Source organism: Hemibagrus wyckioides, linkage group LG19 (assembly GCF_019097595.1).
Source record: "Hemibagrus wyckioides isolate EC202008001 linkage group LG19, SWU_Hwy_1.0, whole genome shotgun sequence".
Taxonomy (NCBI): Eukaryota; Metazoa; Chordata; class Actinopteri; order Siluriformes; family Bagridae; genus Hemibagrus; species Hemibagrus wyckioides.
The window spans coordinates 3000615-3026589 of record NC_080728.1 but is presented as its reverse complement, the minus strand read 5'-3'; the positions used below and the strand labels follow the sequence as shown (position 1 = coordinate 3026589).

At 38.6% G+C, this 25975-nt stretch overlaps 1 protein-coding gene across 2 annotated transcripts in view; it reads right to left on the bottom strand.

Annotated features, from left to right (window-relative positions):
* grm8a (glutamate receptor, metabotropic 8a) overlaps window positions 1-25975 on the bottom strand; it is a 211252-nt gene that overhangs the window by 14114 nt on the left and 171163 nt on the right. For both annotated transcript variants that reach the window (XM_058417469.1, XM_058417470.1), the window contains exons 7-9: window positions 23524-23724; window positions 7006-7145; window positions 5259-6194 (exon numbers count right to left, since the gene is read on the bottom strand). In XM_058417469.1, the coding sequence (XP_058273452.1) occupies window positions 5259-6194; window positions 7006-7145; window positions 23524-23724 (1277 nt within the window). The remainder of the gene's footprint in view (window positions 1-5258; window positions 6195-7005; window positions 7146-23523; window positions 23725-25975) is intronic.

The window sequence follows — 25975 nt, the reverse complement described above, 5'->3', positions numbered from 1 at the left end:
ACATGCTAGAACACAGAACTGGTGCAAAATGTATCAGCCAAGGATCCTCAGTAGCTCAGTAGTTTTCTGAAATACTCAAACCAGCCTGGCACCAACAATCATGCCACATCTCTGTTTCTCTCTCTAGGTTTTTACCAGTGATCATGACCCCTTCTGCTCTGATCCTGACCTGCCAGATCCTTCCTGATGCCCTATTTCTGGTTGAAGTCTCTGCTGCTGAGGATGATCTACATGGACAGCCTGGAGATACAAGGGATTGCTGTGGATGAAGATAAACCGTGAAGATGGCTTTGGACTGCAATTATCACAATCAGATTTGAACAAAAATCTCCACCAGTGAACAGTTGATACCATTAACAAGACAGACTTCATGTTAAAACCGGCATCATTTCTGCCTTGCATTTAAAGTTATAATTTATATTTTATGTATTCCTGTAAAGCTCTTTGTGACAATCTCCATTGCTAGAAGCACCATACAAATAAAATTGAATTGAATCGAATTATTGCTTGAAAGCATAATGCATGTTTAAATTATTTAATTGTTACTAATGGCTAATTAGCCTGCAGAATAAAGCAGAAGATATTAATGAGGTTAAATTTTAAGAATAAATAGCTCTGAAGTAAGTTGCTCACATTGCCAATTGAATGTGTCACTATGAGACAGAGGCAGCTGAATATACTTGAGATCTTGTTTGTTGTTGTCTAGACTGGCTGAATGCTCCAATTGTAATGCAGAAAGTGCATGTGTATACAGTATATATATAGAGAATACGAATGAGGAACAGGTGTGGTAGGTAGGTGAGTGGGAGTGTCACAAAGTCCAGACTATCATGGGAAAGGATTCTGAATCTCCTGCTGACAAAATGGTACATTCACGTCCTAGATGCTCAAGTATTCAATGTATTAAGAGTATAAATTAATATCTAATGAGTGATCTCTGTGGTGGCTTAGTGGTTAGCACTGTTGCCTCACAGCAAGAAGGTCCTGGGTTTGAAAAGGCAGGGGCCTTTCTGTATGGAGTTTGCATGTTCTCCCTGTGCTTGTGTGGGTTTACTCCGATTTCCTCCCATGGTCCAAAAACATGTACATTAGGTGGATTGGTAATTCTAAATTGTGGTTGTCTGTCTATATGTGGCCCTGTAATGGACTGGTGACCTGTCCAGGGTGTACCCCTGCCTTTTGCCCAATGTGTGCTGGGATAGGCTCCAGCAGATCCCTGTGACCCTAATTAGGAGTAAAGTGGGTATAGACAATGGATGGATGGATGAGTGATCTCTATAACAAAGACTTTCTTCTTCTTCTTCTTCTTTTTTTTTTGCTTAAGTATGGTTCTTCCTCTTAAATGTGCTCATTAAATTGTTCAAGAAGTTGCTGTTGTGTATACTGACATGCTGTTTCATTGTAATTACTAACCATCTGTCTCAGTGGAGAAAGAAGAGAATGTGTCCAGCTGTTCTTCAAAGTACACATTTGATGAAACCAAGGCACAAATACGCATACTGATTCAGCTGAGAACAGAACTGCTGAAGCACAGAACAGTGCCGAGATGATCATTAGCAGAGTGCAGCTAACAGGCGCTGGACCACAGCAATGGAACCAACAGGCAGGGTCAGACTTGCTGAACTGCTTTTTAAAAGCTTTTTTTTTTTTCATTTTTTATGAGATCTAAGTGAGGCTTGATAGCATTATCTATCACTGTGCTTTCTCAGAATCCTTAAAATTAAAAAAAAAAATGAAAACATCCCATGGGAATACGCCTTATTAGGTATTCATGGACATTAAACAGGATTTGTGAATGCTAATGTTAAAGATAAATCTTTGTAATTTGTGTGCAAAATCTAATTTGGTCATTGGATGGAAAAATTACTACACTTGTTTGTTTACATGCACTTATGTATTTACATGCATGTATGAGCTTTTGGTATGTTGGTCATCAGTGTTTTATTTTGTCACACGCCTACACTTATTTCCAAATCTAATCATCTACTAAACCCAGTATTGAAGTTAGGAAGAGATTTATACTCAAATGATCAATTAGCCGGATTAAAGATAATGACAGAACCATTTACAAACTTTTTGGAATGTTAAAATACTAAAATGGAGAAACTTAAAATACAGTTCGGTGCAGTTACAGTTCATGTTGATCTAAAATAAAGATGGTAGTAAGAATTGAATCCCGAAATAAGCTCAAAAAATAAACCTGCTATGTCTTGCTGAGCTGCTACACCCCCTTTAAGATGACCAAGATTCTGAGTAACTGGTGGTGGCTGAGTCCAGAATGCCAATAATGGGAGGCAGGTCTTTTAGTGCAACAGCCCCTAAAGGACCTTAGAATGGGGTCACTTATCTTTATTGATGATGGAAACTCATAATGGTAGCAGCAGAGCAAATTCTGAAAGTCTATAGAAGCATTTTGTCTGCCAATTCACAGAGAAATGCAACCAATTTAATTGGGAGGCAGAAAGAAAGTGACCCAAAAGACACTGCCAACACAACAAAGGATTTCATCAGGTGAAAAAGTTAAAGGTTTTAGACTGCCCAAGTCAATCAGCAGATTTTTACCTCCTCCTGAAGGGGAAACTGAAGCAAGAAACCCCTGAAACACATCACATCACCGCTTGGCACATCACCAGTTGGTTAAGTGTTAAGACAGCAAGTCAACCCAAATTCAGTTTAAGACCAATAAGGCTAGTTGTTTAATTAAGATGAAATGCCACCATATAAAAGGAAGATGTGCTGGGGTTTCAGCAGATGGCAACCATAAGCCAAAGCAGTGCAAATAGCAGAATTGATATTACATGATGCCCTGAGGAGCCAAAGAGATATTTAGAGACTGGGTTTATTTTTTGTCAGAGGATGAAAGCTGGCTTTATAAGTCGGTTCTGTTTCCCACAGCATCTGGTCAATTTTAAAATGTATTGTCATGGTTTGCCCTCTCCTGGTAGCAGAGAAACTCTGTTGATTAGCAGTAATATTTTTTTTACTTAGTTTTTGTGTCAAGCCATTTTTTTTTTGACCTCACTTATATTGGGCTAGATGGACCACACCAAATTGACCTCTGTAATTTCTTTCCATACTTTGTCCTTTTTTGATGCTGTGACAACATACTGCAAAACAAAATTTATTTTATTATACCACGTCAGCCTCAGAGAAATGTTTTTTTTACTACTTAGTAAGCATTTTGTGCTTTCTGTGCTGTGAACTTGCTGTTTGTAGGCGTTACTAAACACAGATCAGCTGTGGCATGACCATGTCATGTAATTTACAGGTGATTGCTATTTTACAACATCCGTATGTGAATATAAAGAAAACCAATGTTTCAAAATGATGTAATTGTAAATCCAGCATAAAATTTTTAGTTCAGTTTGGTTTCTGCAAGCATTTACACAGAATTTTACTCAAGATGAAGAATCAGGTCCAATAAATGTGTGTACAGTGACCTTGAGTGTTAGACAGGTACTATATAATAGGAATTAATTTGTAGAAGGACAATTCCAAACACTTTCCTCTGATTCTTTTGGTCATATTGAGGTCAGTTAATTTCTGCTATATTGTATTTTCCATTATTTCCAATAGCTTCTTCTATTCTTCTGTTCTTCATAAGTATACCTGCTCTAACTTTTGAACTGCTCAAAAACAAATGAACATTTTTCTTTCTTTTGACTTGGTTGACTCATGAATTTTAACCAAAACTATTTTTCACTTCATCTACATGTGTTGTCTGTTTACCACAAAATTCACATCATCATGGGAATAATCCAAACATCCCAGACTTGTTACTTTGATTTTTGATATGTGGGACAGTTCATCCATAATGCATAAACAAATTTGATGGTGAAGTCACTAAACAGGAAGTGAGAGCATATCTCTGCAACACTTATGTACTGATACCAAACTAGGCACATGTTTCTAGCAACATGATCTAATCATAACAAATAAGCACCGATTTCACTTGCAACTTAGCAGTGCTACTGAAAACAAGAAGTGAGGCTTGACACAAATTTAGTTTATCCCCTTGGGAACATGGGATGCAAGGAGAGAAAACAAAGCTCATTGTAATGTTAATGAATGGCATGCTGTTGTTGTTAAGGCTGCAAATGCAATATCTTACATAAAACATTTCTATGCTAATATGAGTAGAGTCTGTATTAATGATCTTAATAATAACTTTATAAGTCTATATTAATGACCTTAACTTTCTCTTTAGCAATTTTTTCATTAACTTATTTATTAAGCATCAGTATCAGTTTTACCATTGTCAGGGTCACAGAGCCTATCCCGGGAATCCATCCTGGTTGGGTTGCCAGTCTATTTCAGGCTTTTTATACTTTGGAGTTCCATAATCAAGTTCCATAAACATGTGACTAGCAAGCACATAGAGAATTTTATTACAACACTGCAAGCTAATAATCTATGATTTGTCCATGGATGTTTGTTAATAATAATCATCTCCTTGCATTCAATATAAAAACTATGCCAGGGGACATGGAGTACAGCACATGGCGCAATCATACACACTCACAAACACAGACAATTGGACTAGAAGTGAAACCGGAGTACGCAGAGGACACCCCTGAAGCCTAGGGAGTACATGCAAACTTCACACACATAGGGCAAAGGCATAAATCAGACCCCCAACTATGGAGGTACAGTACAAGGGAAATGTGCAGGTAATTTATGTGAGAGGAAATGTTCACAAGGTAATGTTCACAAATGTATACTTCTTCACATCTCCAAATCTGGTGCTATTACTCTCATTAGTAATGCTGCAGCACTTATTTTGACATCATTATTATGGACTGTCAGGAAGTCTTCAACGAGTTAACTATACTAGCAATAAACAAAAAATAAACAAAAACATACCAATAAAACATATCAATGCCATAAGCTATGCTAAGCTTTTTCTACCTTCTTATTTTCTGCAGTAGTTGCTCATCTGATATTTTGCAAATGCCAAAACCAGCTAGAAACTTCTACATTAATTAAGTTTCCTGGCTTAATTTTCAGCCTCAAAGATCAAAATCCCTCCCAAGTGAACTTAAGACCATATGCCTGGATCGTAGAGAGTGCATCGTTAGCTAATGTTAGAAGGTGTTTTATAAGCCTTCCAGTCTGGGGATTTTTATGGCCAAGAATCCCCTCTGGGTCTGACGAGACGATGGATTATCCAACAGAACAAATTATAACCTTTAGTGATGCACTCGAAATAAACATTACAAGTAATAGTAGTTGAGAGAGAAGCGTTCAAGAAAACTCACCCTCTCTGCTGACTGTGCTGTGCCAAAGAAGATGGGTATGAAAGCTAACCAGATGATACAGGTTGTGTACATTGTAAATCCAATAGGCTTGGCCTCGTTGAAGGTCTCTGGCACCCCACGGGTCTTGATGGCATAAACAGTGCATGTGACCATTAGGAGGATGCTGTAGCCCAATGAGCAAATGAGAGAAAGGTCTGAAATGTCACACTTGAGTACACCCCGTGCCTTATCTGGGTCAGCAGTGCGCTGCTCACCATAGTCCACCACCGTGTGAGGCGGGTCAACAGCAAACCACACGAACACACCAAACAGCTGCACAGAGATTAGACTAAAGGTGATTGCCAGCTGTGAGGCAGGACTGATAAAGCGTGGGGCCGCAACAGATTTCTTGCCCTGCTCGAAGATACGATGGATCCGGTTGGTCTTGGTGAGCAGTGCTGCATGGCTGAAGCACATGCCCAGGCCTAGGAATATGCGGCGCAGAGAACAGACAGCAACGGTTGGTGTAGCAATCATCAGGAAGGTGATAGCGTAGCACAAGAAGATGCCTGTCAATAGCACATAGCTCATCTCACGTCCCGATGCCCGCACAATGGGCGTGTCATTGTGGCGCATGAATGTGAGCACCACGAAACTGGTGGCCAGGATGCCCAGCACAGAGATGAAGACAGGCACAGATGCCCAGGGTGAGTACCACTCCAACTTGATGATTGGAATAGGCTGGCAGCCAGTTCGGTTGCGGTCAGGACGTTGTTCATATGGACACATCTCACAGGTGAACTCGTTCGCTTGGTAGTGGTAGCCTTCACAGCGCTCACAGTGCCAACAACACGGGACGCCCTTTACAGTCTTCTTCCTTTCACCCATCCGACACGGCATGCTGCACACAGACGCCGGTAGATTGGGGTCACCTGTCCTCCAGTGCATGGCATCCACCTGAATTCACAGGCACATTTGCAAAAGGCATATTAATGTGGCACCCACTAATAAATGCAAAGCAACAAAAGACTTACGCAGTAAAATGCTTGGTAAAGTATTTCAACTTCTGAGGGAATGATTTTTAGAAGGAAAATCTCACCAATAAAATAGTAATGTAGCCTTAATGCCTTGGCACAACAGAGATTCAAGGTCCAGAGGTACCAGTGGGCATTTTCAGAGAAAAGCACAGCTTGTTACATTATCATCAAATTGTGTTTCCAATATAAAGCTTTAGTCATGCTTTCTGCCGAGGCTTTTTATTTAAGGTCCAATGCAAAATGAGCTACAGCATACACAGGGTGCTTGACAATGTTTTATTGCTGAAATTAAGCTAAATTATGACACATGTCGAGTTGGATTGAGGTAAAAGTCATAAGAATGCCAATCTGCCTGTTCTGGCAGAGGTTGCATTGTCATGTATTGGATACATATCAGATTCTAGCATCACATATGAAAGTGGTGAAATTTGGAATTGTGAATGAAAGAAACTGAAAGACTCAGTGTTTTTTGCTGTTCAGACAGCCATGCAAGTAACAAATCAGTGTCAGTTTGATCAGATTTAGCAACTTTTTTCTGTTGTCCAAACAAAGCTTTTGTGATGCTTTTCATCTCACTCTCCAAAAGAATGCATCTCATATCAAATATTCTAAAACAACTAACAATTTTAAAAACATTTCAAATAAACGGAATGCATAAATATCATTCTCATTTCTTAATTGGTCTGCCTTATCCACCACCACATTCATACACGGGGCAGCTTTGTACTCACATCTAGGTGTAGCTTATTTGTCCAGCTCCCAATCACTTTATACTCTGCCACTGAACTCTCGCTTATCTGATACTGGAAGATGTCGTAGCGTCCAGGTGCATCACCATTTTGATTGAAGGAAACCGGAGTCCCTGCACTTCCTGGAAGACAGCACAGTAGGAAATCCCTCTTAATCAATCTTTAATGCCACATCAGTCTTAGTCAGTAGCAAAAAGTAAAAATGAATCATTCATAATTTTATTATTTAGTCACAGCAGCTTAAGTTATTTTGTTCTCTCATGCTACAGCTTGGTTAAATTAGTCTACATTCACAGCATGCTCATTTTTAAATGGAAGGCATCATTTGCTGAGCATACCCAAGCTTGCAGTAACTCTCAGCCATTTCTTTTACTACCTGCTTGGTTGAAGGAAAGGGGAAAGGACATTCAGGTGCCAAAGACATGAAAAACTCACAGTTCCCTGCTGTTCTTGGGAGGGTTGCTAGACCATTACAAGAGGAGAGAAAAGACAATCCTCCCACATGTGTTTCTCCGAAGGAAGCTACAGTATAAGTTACTGTCACCACTTATGAACTGGTCTCTTAGTTCCAGACCAGCAGTGTTTTGGTGAAATAAAAGAACCATTGCTACTGGCTGGAAATTGGGGATTTTGTAGTGGAAACAGCCTTGGCACATATGCTGCCACAGTGTTGGTGAAAAAGCACAGAGAGAGCTCATACATATGACCACCTGGTGTCACAGAATCCCAGAAACGGAAATAATTGGTTTTACTAAGCAGAAATACAGGATTGAAGAGGAATAAATGCATAAAAGTGAGATGTATTGTACACTTTAGTCAGATTATACTGTTACTGGTAAGCACATTTCATTTTGATGATACTGAAAGAGCAACAGCGAAGTAGTCACAAAGCCACAGAGCCAGTGATAGATAGCATATAGATGCTGACTTCGTACAGTAACACTTACAACAGTTAAAGTGTTGAATTGACCTGTTTTTATTTTGTCAGAAATAGTCTTAAAACCCTACCAATACACAGCATGTTACAGTATTTTCTCTAGAAGCATTTTATTCTTCTGTTCATAAACATGTAAAGAATCCATTAAGTTAGTGCCCAGTGTGCTACGGACTCCAAACTGCCAGATATGCTAACAACCTTCCCATGTTGTCCCTGACCATGACACATATTTATACAACTTATAAACATGACTTTCCCATATCAAGTCAAGTCATGAAGATTTTAATTGTCATTTCAAACATATATAGCTGATGCAGTACATAGTGAAAAGAAACAGGTTCCTCCCAGACCTTGGTGCTACACAGACATAGATATAAAGCTATATAAAACAACAAAGTACTGGGGACTAGTTTAATCACACAGTTCCACATGCATGTAAATATCAGATCTGGTACAAAATCTATCGAAACAGGGCATCTAGACAACATGGTTTCAGTGGCAACAGCTGTTGAGGTGTTCCTAACATTTAGTGAAAAATAGTGTCAGTGGATTAATTCACAATTTGCTTTAAAAAACAAAAAAAAACCCATGAAACTAATTAACACTTGTCATTTTGTCATTTCAATGTAGAGTCAATGCCAGGGAAAAAAGAACCAATACTTATCTTAACCTTTTCAAACCAAGGCCTATTTTGAGCCCCTTACTTGATTCGATTTAAAATGAGTATTATCTCAGAAACTACAAGGTGTGTTTTTCTGTGTATACGTCTGGTACCAAAATAAAGGTAAAATGTCTGAGATTAGAATAAGCATACAGAACAATAATTCTGCCTGACAAAATGCAACAGTTTTAGAGAGTATATCTCTGTGAATTCATGCAGTGCCCACCTAAAAACCCCAAAAATCTATTGTATAATTTCTCACCATTAAGCATTTATTACACTACACAAGCTAGCCCCACAGATTTAATTTCTAGGCGGTTAATATGCTACCATCCAGACTCGTAATTTTTTTCACCTTTCTTTTACCTTGAAGTTCTTTTCCCACCATCTTCAATTTTGGCTCTGAAGCATCTGTCGTAAATGTTCCTCTTTGCAGGGATAAAAGTGCACAGGAAGAATGCCTCTGAGCGTGTGCACATCACTAGAGACACCTGCCTTTGTGATATGCCAGACAGGTGCTGAGCATTCAGGTGCCGCTGAAAGGGACTGTCCAGCCTATTGTCCACGGAAAGGAGTACACACAGACCTTACTCCTGCAAGCATTACACGTTGCAGTGAACAATCACAAAAGCTGTGACTTTGAGATTTAAGGATAATAACTCTGCAATTTACCTAAGGGACAGGCATTTCAGATGAACTCTGACCTGTGACTGTACAAACCGGATTGAAAACGAGAAACCATTGTCTAATTTATGAAGAAAAACAAAAAACTAAGCTGCTAATTCTGAACTAATGGCCACAGTGGACGTCTTTCCATATTACCTTGTACACATGTTGGGAAAACAACAACAACAAATCTTTACCCCAACATTTTCTCCAGAAATCACACCTGCCAGAGTCAACATAATGGTGATCCATGCCACTTGTTGGTATTTACAGTCTACTAAAAAGAGTCTGATGTGAGGTGTGTGGTGTAATTGAGTTTAAAATTAGTTGCCTGTATGCAGGTAGAAGTTGTTATTCTTCTTCTTCTTATTTTTTCTTTGTATCAACAGTCAGGTTGTTCAATAACACATTTTTTGGCCCTTGCACCACTGAGTTTAATCAGTTTTTAACTCTGTCTTGTTTTGTTTTTGTCTGATTGGATTCTCAATAGTTTTTTCCCTGCAAAGGGAACCATCTCTGCTGACTCAAAATGTAAATGGACTGCAGACAAACGTGTAAAATGTAAGCTTATAAACTCATCTGGTGGCTTGATTGCAATTCATTATCATCTCAATCAATTTGTTTCATCTTTTTTGCTGTTAGTATGGAGCGGTCCCATCCACTGACACATCTGCATTTTATGACAAAATTCTGTTTTTTTTTCTGGAATCTTTGTAATTGTCTATATATTTTTCACCTCTTTTTCTTCTGATCTGTTTTATCTGACAGTAAGACATTACCTCAGGTTTTTTTCTCACCTGTCCCCATGTAACTGAAGGAGACACTTTGGTGGTAAGATCACTAATCAATGAAGAACTTTACACTGATGGATTTCCATGGCTCTTCCTGGATTAAGACAGTTTGTAGGCACTTTATTTAATCACTTCTTCATCCCAATGTGGAAAGTATACAGTGGACTTCAGCGGCTTTATTCCCCTTTCTTTAAGGAGCTCAGGGATCTTAAGAGTGTTCAACTGAGATTTTTTTCTTTTTGTGATTGAAATAAGGGCTTTAATCTCATGTGATTAGGGCTTAGGGCGTTTTAATAATGTACTTTTCAAGTGAAGTTTAAATGGTCCAACAATATCGCTCTGGGACTGGTGGGAATCAGTGCAGTATTGTGGGTTAGTAAGGTCATACCCCCCTTAAAGGTAGGCAGGCAGCTCCATTCATGCACTGAAAAAAATGATTCATTGAATTTACTCATTTTTTTTAAGTTAAGTGGTTGCAATCAATTTATTTTAGCTACATTTAAATAAATAAATTTAGTTCAAAGTCAGTGAACTAAATTTATTTATTTAAATGTAGCTAAAATAAATTGATTTAAACTTAACTTAAAAAAAAATGAGTAAATTCAATGAATCATTTTTTTCAGTGTGGTTTTTCAATTTTTTAAGTGGTTTGGGTCTATAATGGCCTACTCCATTCATGCATCATTTCCTCAGAATACCAAACATGGTAAAGGGAAGAGTTATATATATTTCATTGAAACTAAAAGAAACACTAAAACTGTAGTTTTGGTGTTCTGATCTGATCTTTGAATAACAGAAGGGTTTCCACAATTTGTCAAATTGGCTTTCCAAACAAATCAACCTGAATAAGAGAGCCTGCTTAATTTCTAAATATAATTATTAATGAAAGTTAGCTAGAGAATGTTTTAGTGGCATATTGTGAATTGGAGTATACAGATAAAGAAATAACTGGATTTCATTGCAATTGGCCATCTCTGGGTTTTCATTTGAGGTGATCCAGTGCAGCTGTAATTAAAGGGTTTAATCATCAAGCAAGATGGTGAATTGTAAGTACAAATCACTCCAAAACTTTCTTCAATAAAGATATTTTATTTTGTCATATGTGGTATTTTAAAAAATGGCATCATCAATTCATTATATATAGTTTAATCTACTCTTGCTTTGGTGACCAGATAATGATAGCTATATGTCATTTTGTATGAATTTTAGGATATTAAACTTTTAACTTTCCAGTCCACTGTTGATGTGGACCGATACTGTATATTACCCCTGTGTAACGCAGAGCGGTTATTTAGATTATTATTAGATTCTTTTTGATTCTTAGGTGGTATGAATGTTTCATATCCAGTGTTAAAACATTGCTCTTTTCATTTCAGACAAGGTTTTTCAATCAGAGGGAAAGTGGTTGACAATGCACCACTACTGCCTTAATGGACTTTCTGAGATCTACTCTAAATAGCTTGCCGATGTATAAGATAAAGACGCAGCAGCTCTGGCCAACTGTCAGCATCGACAACAAACTAAACATGAACAGCCAAAAAATGATATACTGTATATAAATTATATATAACATCATTTACAGATTGTTTGTATTATACAGCATTTATGCCATTTTTTTTTAAGATTTGTATTTATGGGAATTACACTTTTACATTATATGTGATTCCTTTATAAAGGTTTAAAAAGTGTTTATTCCTCATTTACCCACATAGTTAATGATTGTGGGCATGAATATATGTATCTAGTCCCATAGTTACTTGATTTGAAAGTAGTCGACTGTGAGCATTAATAACACATTCATAAGCATTGCATAAATCTTTTCTAAACTGAATTCTGGATCATTCAAGTAATGTGTAACGATTTTTTCAGGAAAGAGATGAATGTTATAGTAAATGCTGATGATGTGTTCTAATAGTGTTACTGAAATTATTATTATTATTATTATTATTATTATTATTATTATTATTATTATTATTAGTCAGTCTAGCAATAATAATAATAATAATAATTGATGAGTGTTTTTTCTCTCATTTCATGTTTCTATGATGTTATGTGACCTTGTATTTACATGAATGTCACCTCACAAGTTTTCACAGAAGCCTTACATAAGTCCTCCAGCAACACTTTATAAAAGATTCATGCAATGCTTATAAATGTGTTATGAAGGACAGATATAGTTACACATCAAATAAACTATAAATTATGCATGTCAAGTACAATTATTGAGAAAATGCAGGGAATTGTACTGTTGTTCAGTATTAGAGAGAGGAAAAGTTACAACAGACGTGTGACACAGACCCCACGAAGCAGGTCTGGGTCTGGAGATCAAAAGTGAGTGGTAAACTTTTAAACTCAAAGACTTAACACAGTCTTTTGTTTAACTTGGTGCATGGGATATTGAATTTAGATGCATGCAATTTTGAGAACAGGATTCATTCACAGTTCAACCATTAAATTACATACAGCTGACTGGAATGACTACAAAAAACAACACAGGAATAAAAGTCACTGGAAACTGTCCCTGATGGAAATGAGTCAATCTGGTACTGGTATACACTGTATGTACACTATATTGCCAAAAGTATTCGCTCACCCATCCAAATAATCAGAATCAGGTGTTCCAATCACTTCCATGGCCACAGGTGTATAAAATCAAGCACCTAGGCATGCAGACTGTTTTTACAAACATTTGTGAAAGAATGGGTCGCTCTCAGGAGCTCAGTGAATTCCAGCGTGGAACTGTGATAGGATGCCACCTGTGCAACAAATCCAGTCGTGAAATTTCCTCACTCCTAAATATTCCACAGTCAACTGTCAGCTGTATTATAAGAACGTGGAAGTGTTTGGGAACGACAGCAACTCAGCCACGAAGTGGTAGGCCACGTAAACTGACGGAGCGGGGTCAGCGGATGCTGAGGCGCATAGTGCGAAGAGGTCGCCAACTTTCTGCAGAGTCAATCACTACAGACCTCCAAACTTCATGTGGCCTTCAGATTAGCTCAAGAACAGTGCGCAGAGAGCTTCATGGAATGGGTTTCCATGGCCGAGCAGCTGCATCCAAGCCATACATCACCAAGTGCAATGCAAAGCGTCGGATGCAGTGGTGTAAAGCACGCCGCCACTGGACTCTAGAGCAGTGGAGACACGTTCTCTGGAGTGACGAATCACGCTTCTCCATCTGGCAATCTGATGGACGAGTCTGGGTTTGGCGGTTGCCAGGAGAACGGTACTTGTCTGACTGCATTGTGCCAAGTGTAAAGTTTGGTGGAGGGGGGATTATGGTGTGGGGTTGTTTTTCAGGAGCTGGGCTTGGCCCCTTAGTTCCAGTGAAAGGAACTCTGAATGCTTCAGCATACCAAGACATTTTGGACAATTCCATGCTCCCAACTTTGTGGGAACAGTTTGGAGCTGGCCCCTTCCTCTTCCAACATGACTGTGCACCAGTGCACAAAGCAAGGTCCATAAAGACATGGATGACAGAGTCTGGTGTGGAGGAACTTGACTGGCCTGCACAGAGTCCTGACCTCAACCCGATAGAACACCTTTGGGATGAATTAGAGCGGAGACTGAGAGCCAGGCCTTCTCGTCCAACATCAGTGTGTGACCTCACAAATGCGCTTCTGGAAGAATGGTCAAAAATTCCCATAAACACACTCCTAAACCTTGTGGACAGCCTTCCCAGAAGAGTTGAAGCTGTTATAGCTGCAAAGGGTGGACCGACGTCATATTGAACCCTATGGATTAGGAATGGGATGTCACTTAAGTTCATATGCGAGTCAAGGCAGGTGAGCGAATACTTTTGGCAATATAGTGTATCTTGTGAGTGAGTGAGTGAGTGAGTTAAAGAAATTGGTCCTGGAGTTGTTTCGAAAAGAACTGTGACTTGGTTGAGGAGTCATTAAATGTAACACAGGTAGCAACAGGTAGTACTGCTTTCTCACAGCTCAAGGGTCCCAGGTTCAATCTGAGGCTGAGATTCTATACATTCTGTAGATTTGGTTTCTGTACCTGTGTCCACACGAGTTTTTAACAGATTCTCCCACATAACAAAAACTTTTTAGTAGGTGGATTGGCTAAGATAAATTGCCTTTAGTTATGAGTGAGCATTCATGGTGCCTTACAGTGAACATCCAGGGTGTCTTCACACCTCACATTCAGTTTTCCTGAGGATAGACTCTGAATGTATCGTGACCCTGACCAGGATGAAGTGGTTACTGACAGTACGCAAGTAAATATACACTTGAATTCTAATACAACTTTCGCTATTAAACCTCTGTTAGGTATTCAAGGAAGTGAGCTAATAAAAGTGTCAATGTGTTCCATTACTGAAGTCCAGGTTCAACTTATTTCTGCTAATTTAATTCAGTATTTGCCAATAAAGGCTTAAACACAAGGTATATAATCAGCCCTAGCAGTTAAAGTGGCAACAGAAAAAGCTGCTCTTTTCACACCTGCAAGCAGAAACTGTTAATTAAATCATAATATAAATATAATAATATTATTACAAAGAACAAAGTTCACAAAAAGCCTGAGTGAAAATAGCCAACAAAATAAATACGTAAGTAGTTGCAATAAAAACTAGATTTTTAAAATTCGTCGTGACAGACTTTGATTTTGGCGACGCAAGCAAGTAGTCAGGACATGTGATGCTTTTTGGAGGCAAGTGGATAGACACGTCGCCAATACATTTGGTGGAGAGCAGACAGATAGGGTGCCGATCCGTCTGGAGGCAAGTGGAGAGATAGGGTGCTGATACTTTTGGAGGGGGGTGGATATGTCACCAGGATACTTGTCACAAAGTTCCCCTCATTTTGCTGAGCATTTTGATATGTCACATGTGTATGTTGGGGTAACTTTGTGATTCCACTTAATATTTAATGAATAGATACAAGTCTATGGGAATTTTTGGGATTTTCGATCTTCCTGTACAGGAAAACCGAAAGGATCGTTTCTTCATCCTGCCCAAGATTCTGAAGGAGCTGATAGCTCGAAAGCCTGCCAAGTTATAAACCTCCAAAATTTTGAATGGAATTCTATCTGAAAAAAGGTCACTTTGGGAATACCGTAATTCTGATCGCTTAGAAAAGTAATTGCACCAAACTTCCGACCAGAATGAACAAGTGGTGCATGTAGTTCGAAAGCTCTAGGAGGAGTTAGAATCAATAATTAATTGTCTAAGAAAAATAATCCTAAGAAGCTTATTAAACCACACAGAATGTTGGCTTTTTCAAGCCAACATAATAAAGAACAATATCTTTATTTTTGGAGGTAAGGGTGTGGTCAAGCACCAGTTTGTGAATGGAGGGTGGGGATTGTGCACGATTGCTCTAACATGTGTTCTGTATTTCAGTGAGAAGCAGTGAGGATAATGAGGAGAGATGAGCACAGAGAGCGAAAAGAAAAGGAAAAGAAAGTAGTAAAAATAAAGAATCCTTTTGTGTTGTCCCAAGCCTGTGTCCTGTTTCTACATTCCTGACCCAAGTCAGGAAAATGCCACAATATCACATTTACATGCTCTAATAAAAACTAGGTCCCCTTGGCTTAAAGTACAAAGAATTATTGTGAAATTTAGCTTTTTGATTGATAAAACTGCAGTGATGCTATAGGCTAGAGCAAGATTTCCCAAGTGCCTCATGGAAAGTCCATAGAAAGCAGAAATCCCACATAAAGACAGTGATGATCACGGTTTTTGATCACGTCTTGTTCCCCCTGGACAGACAGTAATCAGTGGTTTTACAATCAAGTGCATCAAATCAAGTGCATCTCCTTTCCTGATGCTTTCCTGTAGATAAGTCTGTTAATGTCAAAGAATGCATCTGGAGAAGCACTACAATGTTCTGCTTATGTCAGACATTCTTTGCTCTTTAACATTTACCATGGGGATTGAAGAACGAAAATCATCAAATTCACATACACAACCCACAAACTCCAGGAATTTTTGGATCCCCCGTATATATATGTATATATACCAGGCAAAATCAGTTTCATACACACACACACACACACACAACAAAATCATACGGTATGTTGTATGAGTAACTCAGTAGCACCTCCAATTAGCTTTGTTTGTGGAATCAAAACTGAGAATAATTACTCTGGGTTTAATCATTCATTGTGTCTTTCCAAGCATTACAACTTTTGTTCTGCCTTGTTATTCTTTTGTTCATTTCTGCTGTGTTTGACCCCCTGCCCATATACTTGGTTTGTTCTGTGGATTAGACTCTGGCTTGTTTGCACTGTCATTTCCTGTGTTCCTGAATATTGCCAACTTTGATCTGAATTGTGATTTTGTTTTGCCTGATTGGATTTTCTATTACAGCACCTGTGAGCAAGGATCCAAACTCTCTCTCTCTCTCTCTCTCTCTCTCTCTCTCTCTCTGAGTCTGATGTGTTACATCAATGAAAATTATAGGATAATAGGAGCTGTAGTTGACTTGACATCAGAATGTCAAATACACTAATTGAGATCACTATCACTTATAATGACATTTATGGTTAGCCTTTGGTCCAAACAACACCACAGTGTTAGCATTGCTATGTTTTCAATGGCTTTGTGGCTCAGAGGCAACTCAGAGAGATTGTTAGGCTGGGTGTGCTGGAGGATTACTCAGAATAATGTCCACAATGCAAAACTCCAAATTCAGAGAACAGTCAAAAGGCCAGGCAAAGATCGATGCACAATAAGGCACTGTGTTTCCAAAATCCAGAGGGCAAATCGAAACGAGTAAACAAAGAAACTAGACATAAGGGGCATTAACAACAAGGCAAGACATGATGTCTCGGTAATATTCAGCAAGGCTTCTCCATGTGTGTGATTATCCTTGTGCCGTATACTGTAGGAACAGGAAATGAACATGACATCAGAAGTGTTCTAGATAGTGGCATGGTTGTGAAATGTCCTGGGCGGATGTGACAGTCTGTATCAGCCTGGCTTTGATAGTGCTTTGCAGCTAGCTTGCAACTTTTCAGAGAAAAAACCCCCTCAATTTTTTATTTGCTCATTTTATTTTTAAATTAACTCCTTTGTTGGACTCTGATTTTCAAGGAAATGCAGTCTATTGGACTGTACAGAAGTACTGGGACAGCAAATGAATTCTTTTGTATTTACAATACACTGAAGTTTTAGGGTTTTAGATCAATAGATAAATATGAGAAATAGTTATTTTCAGAATTTCAGCTTTCATTTCCTGATATTTCCATCTGTGTTTCCAAGGTGTGCTCTGTTAGACTGATTGTTTAAACAGCGAATAGCTCTGAATGTCTAGTCTTGATTTGAGCTCTGGGTTTCACCTGTGAAAACTGCATTAGTTATAAATTTTTGTGTTTATAGTATCGCAACCCATCAAAACAAAGCATTTAAGAGATTTATTTATTTTGTCGGTGTACATTAATTTTTGTTCATATTGCCTTTCAGAAATTTGTAATTAGTCATTATTCATAGTACGAAATATTCATTATTTACAATGACACGTGTCCTGGGTCAGTTCTGTTCAGAACATATCTAAATCCATTAGAAACCAATGGATAAACATGTGAGTTTTACAATCCCGAGTATCGACCCTTGGCAATGTACCATGTCTTCATTCTTTATATTTCTGAATGCTGGAGCTAGTGACTGTCATTTTAGCTAAATCTATGTCAGTAGATGTTAAAATATGCCCCCCCCCCCACACATTTGCTTTAATGTTTAAAAATGTCCTATGCTGTATTGTCACTTCACTACTCTCCACAATTGATCACATAATGACTGTTGAGGGTTTTGTGTCATGAACACACAGTTATCCAGTCTATCCAGGGTTGAGTTAACTAACTGTAATCTGCATTTTTTGGAACTGACAAATTAGCAGGTCTGTGATTTGGCAGATTCAACTCAGAGTTCCATCGAATTTCGGCTTTTCAAGAACAGAACCCAGCTTTCATCTATTTCTGTTTCATTAACATTTTGGCCAGAGATCCTCATTAGCTGCTTACTTTTCTACTCTCTTAATCAATCAGCCACTTTTTGTGGTGCCACAGAAGTTGCCATAGGAATGTGGATTAGCTGTGCAGTGGTGAGTGGAAATAATCCACTTCGGTCAATGTGACAGTTATGCAGACGAGGTTTAATTCCCAGAGCAGAGCTGAAAAGAGCCTCGGGCAAGTAATGACACAAGCATTACCATTATCATTGCACCATTAAAGGAAAATCCACCCTGAATGAATTGCATATCAATATTTATAATTAATATATGGTATTCTGTAGAATCGAAGATTTGTTTTCTAACAATAACGGTTTTATTTCATTTGATTCTATAGCAATCCTAATTTAATCCTAATTTCTATTTGAATGTAACCCTGCGTAAAATTTTTGCAGGAATAGAATGTGTTTTACTTGTGTGTACTAATATTTACACACACTCTTGATCATGTTTATGCAGAAACCCCAAGTGGTAGAAAAGTGTAATCATGGCTAAACTGATTATCAGGAGCTTCCATTCAACTTGTAATTTTACTTGATCTCTGCCAGCAACTTGCCCCACTTTTCAAGAGGCCAGCCTAATGCAGCACTGGCATTTCTGTGCACACTCAAATCTATTCTGCTCTCAGGTTCTTAGCCATGGGCACACTTCAGTGAGAAATTGGAGACAGGTCTGGCATTTCCGAACCACGAGTTGAATAATGCCTTTACATGCCTCCATATCACTCACACAATACAAAACAGAAAAACACAACAATAATGCAGGATTTCAAGCTATCACAGGTCTTCAGAATGGAATGGAGACAATAGATTTCACACACGGTACAATCCAAATGTTGTTTAGCATATATTTGTGATTTGGGAGCGTTACTTTATGTGCATGTGTGTGGCTGTGGAAGAGAGAGAGCAGTTTAGGATGTTCACAAATTCATCAGCATCCATTAAAGCCAATTTTCTAGGGCATGCTGCCTGTTCTTCCTTTTGTCCTATGCGATCTTTAAAGGAACTCCATGATTCCTTGCTTGAATTATGTTTCGTTGTTAGTTTATTATCCTTGTTATGTACTGTATATGTTGTCCAGTGTGACACTCGCGTCTCAGTTACGTTCTATTCTATTCAATCATATCACCCACTGTTTGATGATTTGTGCCTTTTGCAGTGTACCACAATCCTCCAGTGCTCCACTATCACACATACAGTGCTCTTCATCACTACAATCATCATTTGGTTCCATAACATCTGTCATGTACCAACTGCCTTCAAGATAGCAAGGGTTATTCCCATCTCACCCAGGAAACCTGCTCTGGATCCCTTAGACATCAGCAACATACAGACCAGTATCACTTCTCTCTTTTCGTTCTAATATCCTTGATTGTCATGTTTACAATCATCTGTCTCTCTATCTCTCACAGAACAACCTCCAATAGCCCAAACAGTCTGTCACATTACATATAGACTGCCCTTTCAGTAGTCACTAAGAAACTACATACTAGATCAGCCAAACTATCATGTGTCCTTATCCGCCTCAACCTTTCGGCAGCATTTGACTCAGTCAACCGACCCTCTCTTGTCCACCCTCAATAGTTTTATAATTTGTGGTGCAGTATGGTAAAGATTTGCTTACTACATGGATGGTCACTCATATCAGGTAACATGGAGAGGATCAACATCTGGTCCACACAGACTCTCCACTGGTCTCCAGCTTGGTCATTTTCTTTACTCCCTCTACTTCTGCTATGCTGATGAAACCTTCCTCCCTCAGACACCACTGCTGTTCATCCCACGTGTTTCATCCTTAAGTCAAGACCTTGCAATCATCTTGGACAACTTGCTGATCTTCCCTTCGGTCACTGCTCACAACCTTGTGGTAACCATGGATTATCCTTTTACTCACACATTCGACACACTCAAGTCTCCTTTACACCATTAGAAGGATTCTGCCATTTTTATCCACACAGTCTGCTCAGGTGCTGTCTCTTGTCATTTCAAGTTTGGAGTACTGCAAGTTGCTCCAGGTCTACCTCTGAGCACAATTCGACCTCTGCAAATGATCCAAAAAGCAGCTGCACAACTTGTTTTCAATCTTCCCAAGTTCTCCTACACCAACCCTTTGCATCGCTCCTTTCACTGACTTCCAGTAGCTGTATGAAAACACTGATTCTTGCCTACACATTAAAAAACCCACTAGCACCCTCTTACCCTAAAGCTCTTTTCACTCCCTACACTGCACCACACTCCCTCAGATCCTATAGCACTGTTCAACCGGCCCCACCATGTCTGAGGGTACAGAGTACATATGCATCAAGACTCTACTTTGTTCTGGCACCTTTTGGTGGTGGAATGAACTTCCATGTCAGAACAGTTCAAACATCTTCAAATGATGTGCAAAGATACACCTCTTCCTGAAATACTTAAACTAGCACTTATTTTTCCTTGTTTGTTTAAAAGAAATAAGGTGCCATATTACCTCTTCACAGAGTTTTATACTCATAGTATCCTTAGTCTACAACCTTGCTAACCATTATTGACATATTCATTGATGGAGACTTCAAAGCACCTTTGTACATTGCTCTGGATAAAGGCATCTGCCAAATGCCATAAATATAAATATAAATGTAAATTAAGCTTCCCTCTTTCCCCAATGGGACTCTATATCAGTTCAGTGTTTAGGTTCAGTCCTGCAGCCAGTATCTGGAATAGCAGGCCTGTGACCTAACTCGGATGAGTAGTCTCTCTTTATACTGTTGCTGGCTGCTGTTGAGCTCTCTCAGGCCCTCTTTTCCTGGTTGGGACACAAGTTATTTGGGTTCCATTATACACAGCTTTGGCTGAGAGCGACTACCGAGCCATGCTGCAGGATTTACACCCATACAGCCAATGTGTAAGCCTCCTAGAGGACATGGATGAACACCAGCGATGTGTCTGTTGCCTCGGCATCGACTGGTCTCTGTTCTCTGAAATCCTTTATGTGCATGATGCAATCTCGGCAGTACTCTACTTGTACAGCAAGCTTTTTACTTGGGCTTGTGTCCTTGGCATGATAGTCAGTTAGTAATGTGACAAGGCTTTTTTCAAAGCGAATAATTTTGGATCTTTCCAGCTTGTTTTCATTCTATTATATTCTCTGTCTCTCTCTCTCACACACACACACACACACCGACACACACACACACACACTCAGGGAGGTAGAGAAACAGGGAGAAATTCTCCCTCACATGTATTCTCACTCACTAACCACTTTATCCTGGTCAAGGTTTTGGCTGGTCCAGAGCCTAAACCTATCCTGGGAACACTGGGCATGAGGTAGGAATATAGATGGGATGCCAGTTCCTCACAGGGCACCACAACAATTATTTTTCCCAGTCCATTTATTAGCATGTTTCTTAGACAATAGGAGAAAACTGGGAGACTCTGAGGAACAGCACCTGGGCTCCGGGGCGCTCAACCCGAGCCCCTTTTTCTTGTATCTGTGTTCCTGCTCTAGCCACAAGGACTAATTATGTGGCATTCTACAGATTGTGTGTGTGTATCTTCAAAATACACAAGTTCAAGTTAAAAAAAATCAACATTGGGTTTATACCTGTTGGGTTTAATCCTGTTAGACTGTTTTTGGCATACTTCACCATACATTCAACAGGCTTTGTGGATTTAAATGAACTAAAAAGGATTTACACCGTATATAATATCACATGAAGAGCAACACCAAAAATGATGAGGCGTTAATGTTTGAGGTGTTTGTGTAGGTGCGAGGATTAACACAGATTTCTTCTATTTAAGGCATTTTTTTTTCAGAGATCCTAAAAACATATGTGAAGACCTTCCAGCTATTAATCACTGCCCTCATCTCAGTGCTTCTACCTCATCCAGTTTTCTCACTCTCACTCCCACTCCCTTTTTTTTTTTTTCTGAGCATTTCCAGCCCAAGGTTCTCTCCTTGTCTCTGGCTAAATCTGCAATGCAGTAGCAGCAGTTGTATCTGATCTTAGTGTCCTGTCCTCTAAGAGGAAGTCATCGAGGAGCTCTCTTCTATCAGCAGAAGAATCCAAGCTGTGCAGATAGACTATAACAATCGCTCATGCTGGCTCATTAGACATGTAGAGAGAGCTTACACAGTTAAGAAAGCTGGAACTGCATACAAATTTTTTCTTGTACAAAGAAAAATAATAAAACCAGCAAATAAACAAAACTATTTTTTGAAAAATTGATACATATATGTAGAAATAGGTTTAATAATCCTATAATATAATTGGTTTACTATAATCATACACTAGGAAATACTAGATAATTGTGAATATATTCAGTATATTTCACTTGTTTATATGTTTACTGCAGTTCTGCTCTTATTCCCAGTGGCAAAGTCCAGCCTCTGCACCTCTGTCATGACCCTTGGTAAATAAAAAATATTAATAATAATAATAATAAAAAAAAGGTAATCCAGGCATTTATTTCCCAGCCAGGCAGAAATAAATTGAAAATCAATTAAAATAAAAAGTTTTATTACAGAACACAATGCAGGAAAAGGTCTATATAGGGGTCTGAACTACATTGCAAGAAAAACTCAATTCAACTCACATTCATTAAACAATCCTCCTTAAAACCCCTTTTTGTGCTCGCTTTGTGAGTGTGTTTATTTAAATTGCTTCCCTGCCTCATTAAGGTGGCAGAACAATGAAATTGCCGGTGGGCTGTGGGGTTATTTTCTTATAATACTTCACGTTATTTAAACGTTTCTACAGAAACACTGTGCATTATTGTTATATATCATGATTGCTGCATTTTCTGCATAATGTTTGTTGTTTGTTGTTGTTTTGGAACTTTTTAGTCCAGATGTAGAAGACTGTGATTTTCTACAATCAGTGAAAGGAAGTAGTGGTGTAGAGAGTGAATTAAGGCATTAAGGTCCTACACACCTCTGTTATCATCACAATATATGTTGATTTCGAGTAATTGCTTAGCAGCAGTTACAAAAATGACAATGTGTCTGCAACCAGCCAGCAAGAGATGATTAAATAAGAAGGAAGAGAATGGTTAAAAAATGAAAACATCTGATAATTTGTTTTTTTTTTTTTTAAAAAAAGGCAATTTTTAAAAAATAAGGCACAAATCAGAGTAATCAAGACTTGTGTGAGCTCAGAGAGATGAGCGAACATCACCGATCCAAGAACACTGAACACTATTTTTTGTCACCTCATAAATGATAAAGATGAAGTACATCACAGAGAAAACTGCACACTTATTATCTTCTGAAGAAATGCTGCAATGCTGCAGAAAAATGGATTTATTCAGCCTCCGCTATGATCTATATAAAGTGACAACTCAAAGTAAAACAAATGAAAGGGCTTGCTTTGTTTAAAACAAAAAGAGGCAGATGACTAGAATACACATCTGCAATTGAAGCAAGAGAAAACCTCAAAGTATCAAAAACAACCATCTAGGTTTCTTCTAATCAGATGATGAAACCAGTAAGCTTCTAAACAAAGTTACTCACCATTGAACTTGACTTTGCGAATGTACTCCAGCAGCTCTTTGCCGTTGATGTTGCTCATGCGGGGACACAGGCCTGGGTAGCCGAAGCACAGGTGCCGATGCATGCTGTGGAGAGCGTGGGCCATAGCATATACAGCATCCATGACAAACTGAACCTTTCCCTCCTGCTCATAACTGGAGTCACGGCCCACCTTCTCCAGCCCTGCACACACACACACACACACACACAAACATTAAGTGATATTTTCCCTTTATTTTATTACTCTAGTCCAATGGGAGTGTGAAATCTTGCCATCTCATTTACTCTTCTAAATGAGCAGCCGCACCATTCTGCATGAATTCCAAGTACTGAAGAGCTGTTTAATATGATGCACACTTCTACCCAATAATTAGCATAATTGCCTAATGAGCACACTGATGAGGTGAATGCCTTAGAATATTTGCTGAATAAATATTGCACAGTGTATTTTAGACATACAGAGGGCAAAAACATATCACCGTATTCTTCACAGAGGTAATGATTTCATTTTGCACACGTAACATACACCTCATACGCGGTGTGATACATATGACCTGAATCTTTTCAACTCTATTTTTTACCTCATGGAGCCTCTGAGAAATCAAAAGACAAATAAGAACGTGGAGGGACAAGATGAATTAACAAGTGATACCATCCCTGAATCAATAATCATGTCCCTGAGGAATAAAATGACATTCAAGCCACTTTCATGACGCCTCCTGCAGAGTGGAAGAATACATGCACACCTAAAAAAGGAGACTGCTTCGTGAACATCTTTTTCTCTGGTAAATGTAAAGAGAGTGACTGGAGAGAGCAGTCTAACGTTTTGAATCAAATCAAAAGTAACATGTTTTGCAAAACATTTTCTCAACACAGATTTGGCTTGTGCAGAGGTGGCAAACATTTTGGACAGAGGGCTGCATTAATTACTGTAAAGTAAGGCAGGGAGAATGCATTGATATTGAATATGAAAAAGTATTTGCATTCAGAAAGTATTCAAAACTATTGGGGCTTTAAGGCAGAGGGCCAGACGGAGACTTACTGACTCAGACACAACTTGGAATTAGATTTGTTTTCCCTAAAGCACAGATACATTGATGTGTAAATTTCTGCACGTTTCTTCCATTTCAACACATGATCTCTGAACCCAAACAAGAGGGACCATTGGGTTCTTGGTCACCTCTCTTACCAAAGCCCTTCTTTTCCAGTTGCTCAGTTTGGCCAGAAAGATTCCTGGACGTTCCAAACATCTTCCATTTATGACAGATGAAGGCCACTGTGTGCTTTCAGGGAACCTTCAACTCAGCAGAACTCAGATCTGAGCCTCAACACAATGCTGTTACTCTGCAGGCGGTTCTTCTGACCTTGTGTCTTGGTTTTTAATGTGATGAATTTTCAGCTGTCAAATCTTCTATAGATATGTGCATTTCGAATTCTTGTCCAATCCATTGAATTTGCCAGAGGTGGACAAAGTGTAGAAACAACAAAGATGAACAAATGGGACGCAGCCATGTAGTGAAGGGTACAGTATATGTCCTTATATCAGTTATGTATATCTGAATTTGCAAAATAATTACAAATCTTTTTGTGTGTGTGTGTTTTGGAGTTTAGAATTTTAGCAAAAGGCTGAAACTTAAAATAAATGAATGAAATGGACTGAATATTTTCTGAATGCACTGTAGGTACCACATGCAAACCACAGACTGCTTTACAATTCACTGATTTAAACATTTGTGACTTCAGGGAAAGATTGAGGATGAATCTGACAACTAAGAGCTGGCAAAACAACGGTATACAGAAGTTCTGAATAGTACCAGCAGTATTATAAGAAAATATAATGCCAACAGCAACAATACACTTTAAATAAAAATTGAGCCATTTTGAAAAAGCATTGTTGAAAATGTGATTTAAGCCAAAAGAAAACACCGACACATAACTACAGACATTTAACTGTATGACACCTGAATGTTGAAGCTGGTCACACATTTTTTGCAATAACATTAAAAAGTGTTGTTGATGTTGAAATCCGCAGCACCGGACAGACCAGTTAACAATATCTTTTTTTTTTTTTATCTTTAGACAAAAGGTTTGTTCACACAGATTTGATGCAGAATAAAAATGCATTTTTTAAGCATGTTTTCTCAAACTGTTTTATTTAAAACAGGGAACAGAGCAGGCCTGGAATCAGAGCACCATCTTTCAGAGATATGTAAAATAGCAGAATTAATGCTGTAAATGCTACAAAAATAGTCTTGATGAGTCGGCATAAATGTAGTGTAGTGGAAATGTCTGAGATAGTGCCTTAAACTCCCATTACATCAATACAGGATCTGGGAAAAGGAGGTTGCATTCTTGTTTAATTATTTTTTTTTTAATTTAATTACTCATTTAATTGAATAAATTAAATAATACTCAGTCAAATATTTTCACACAT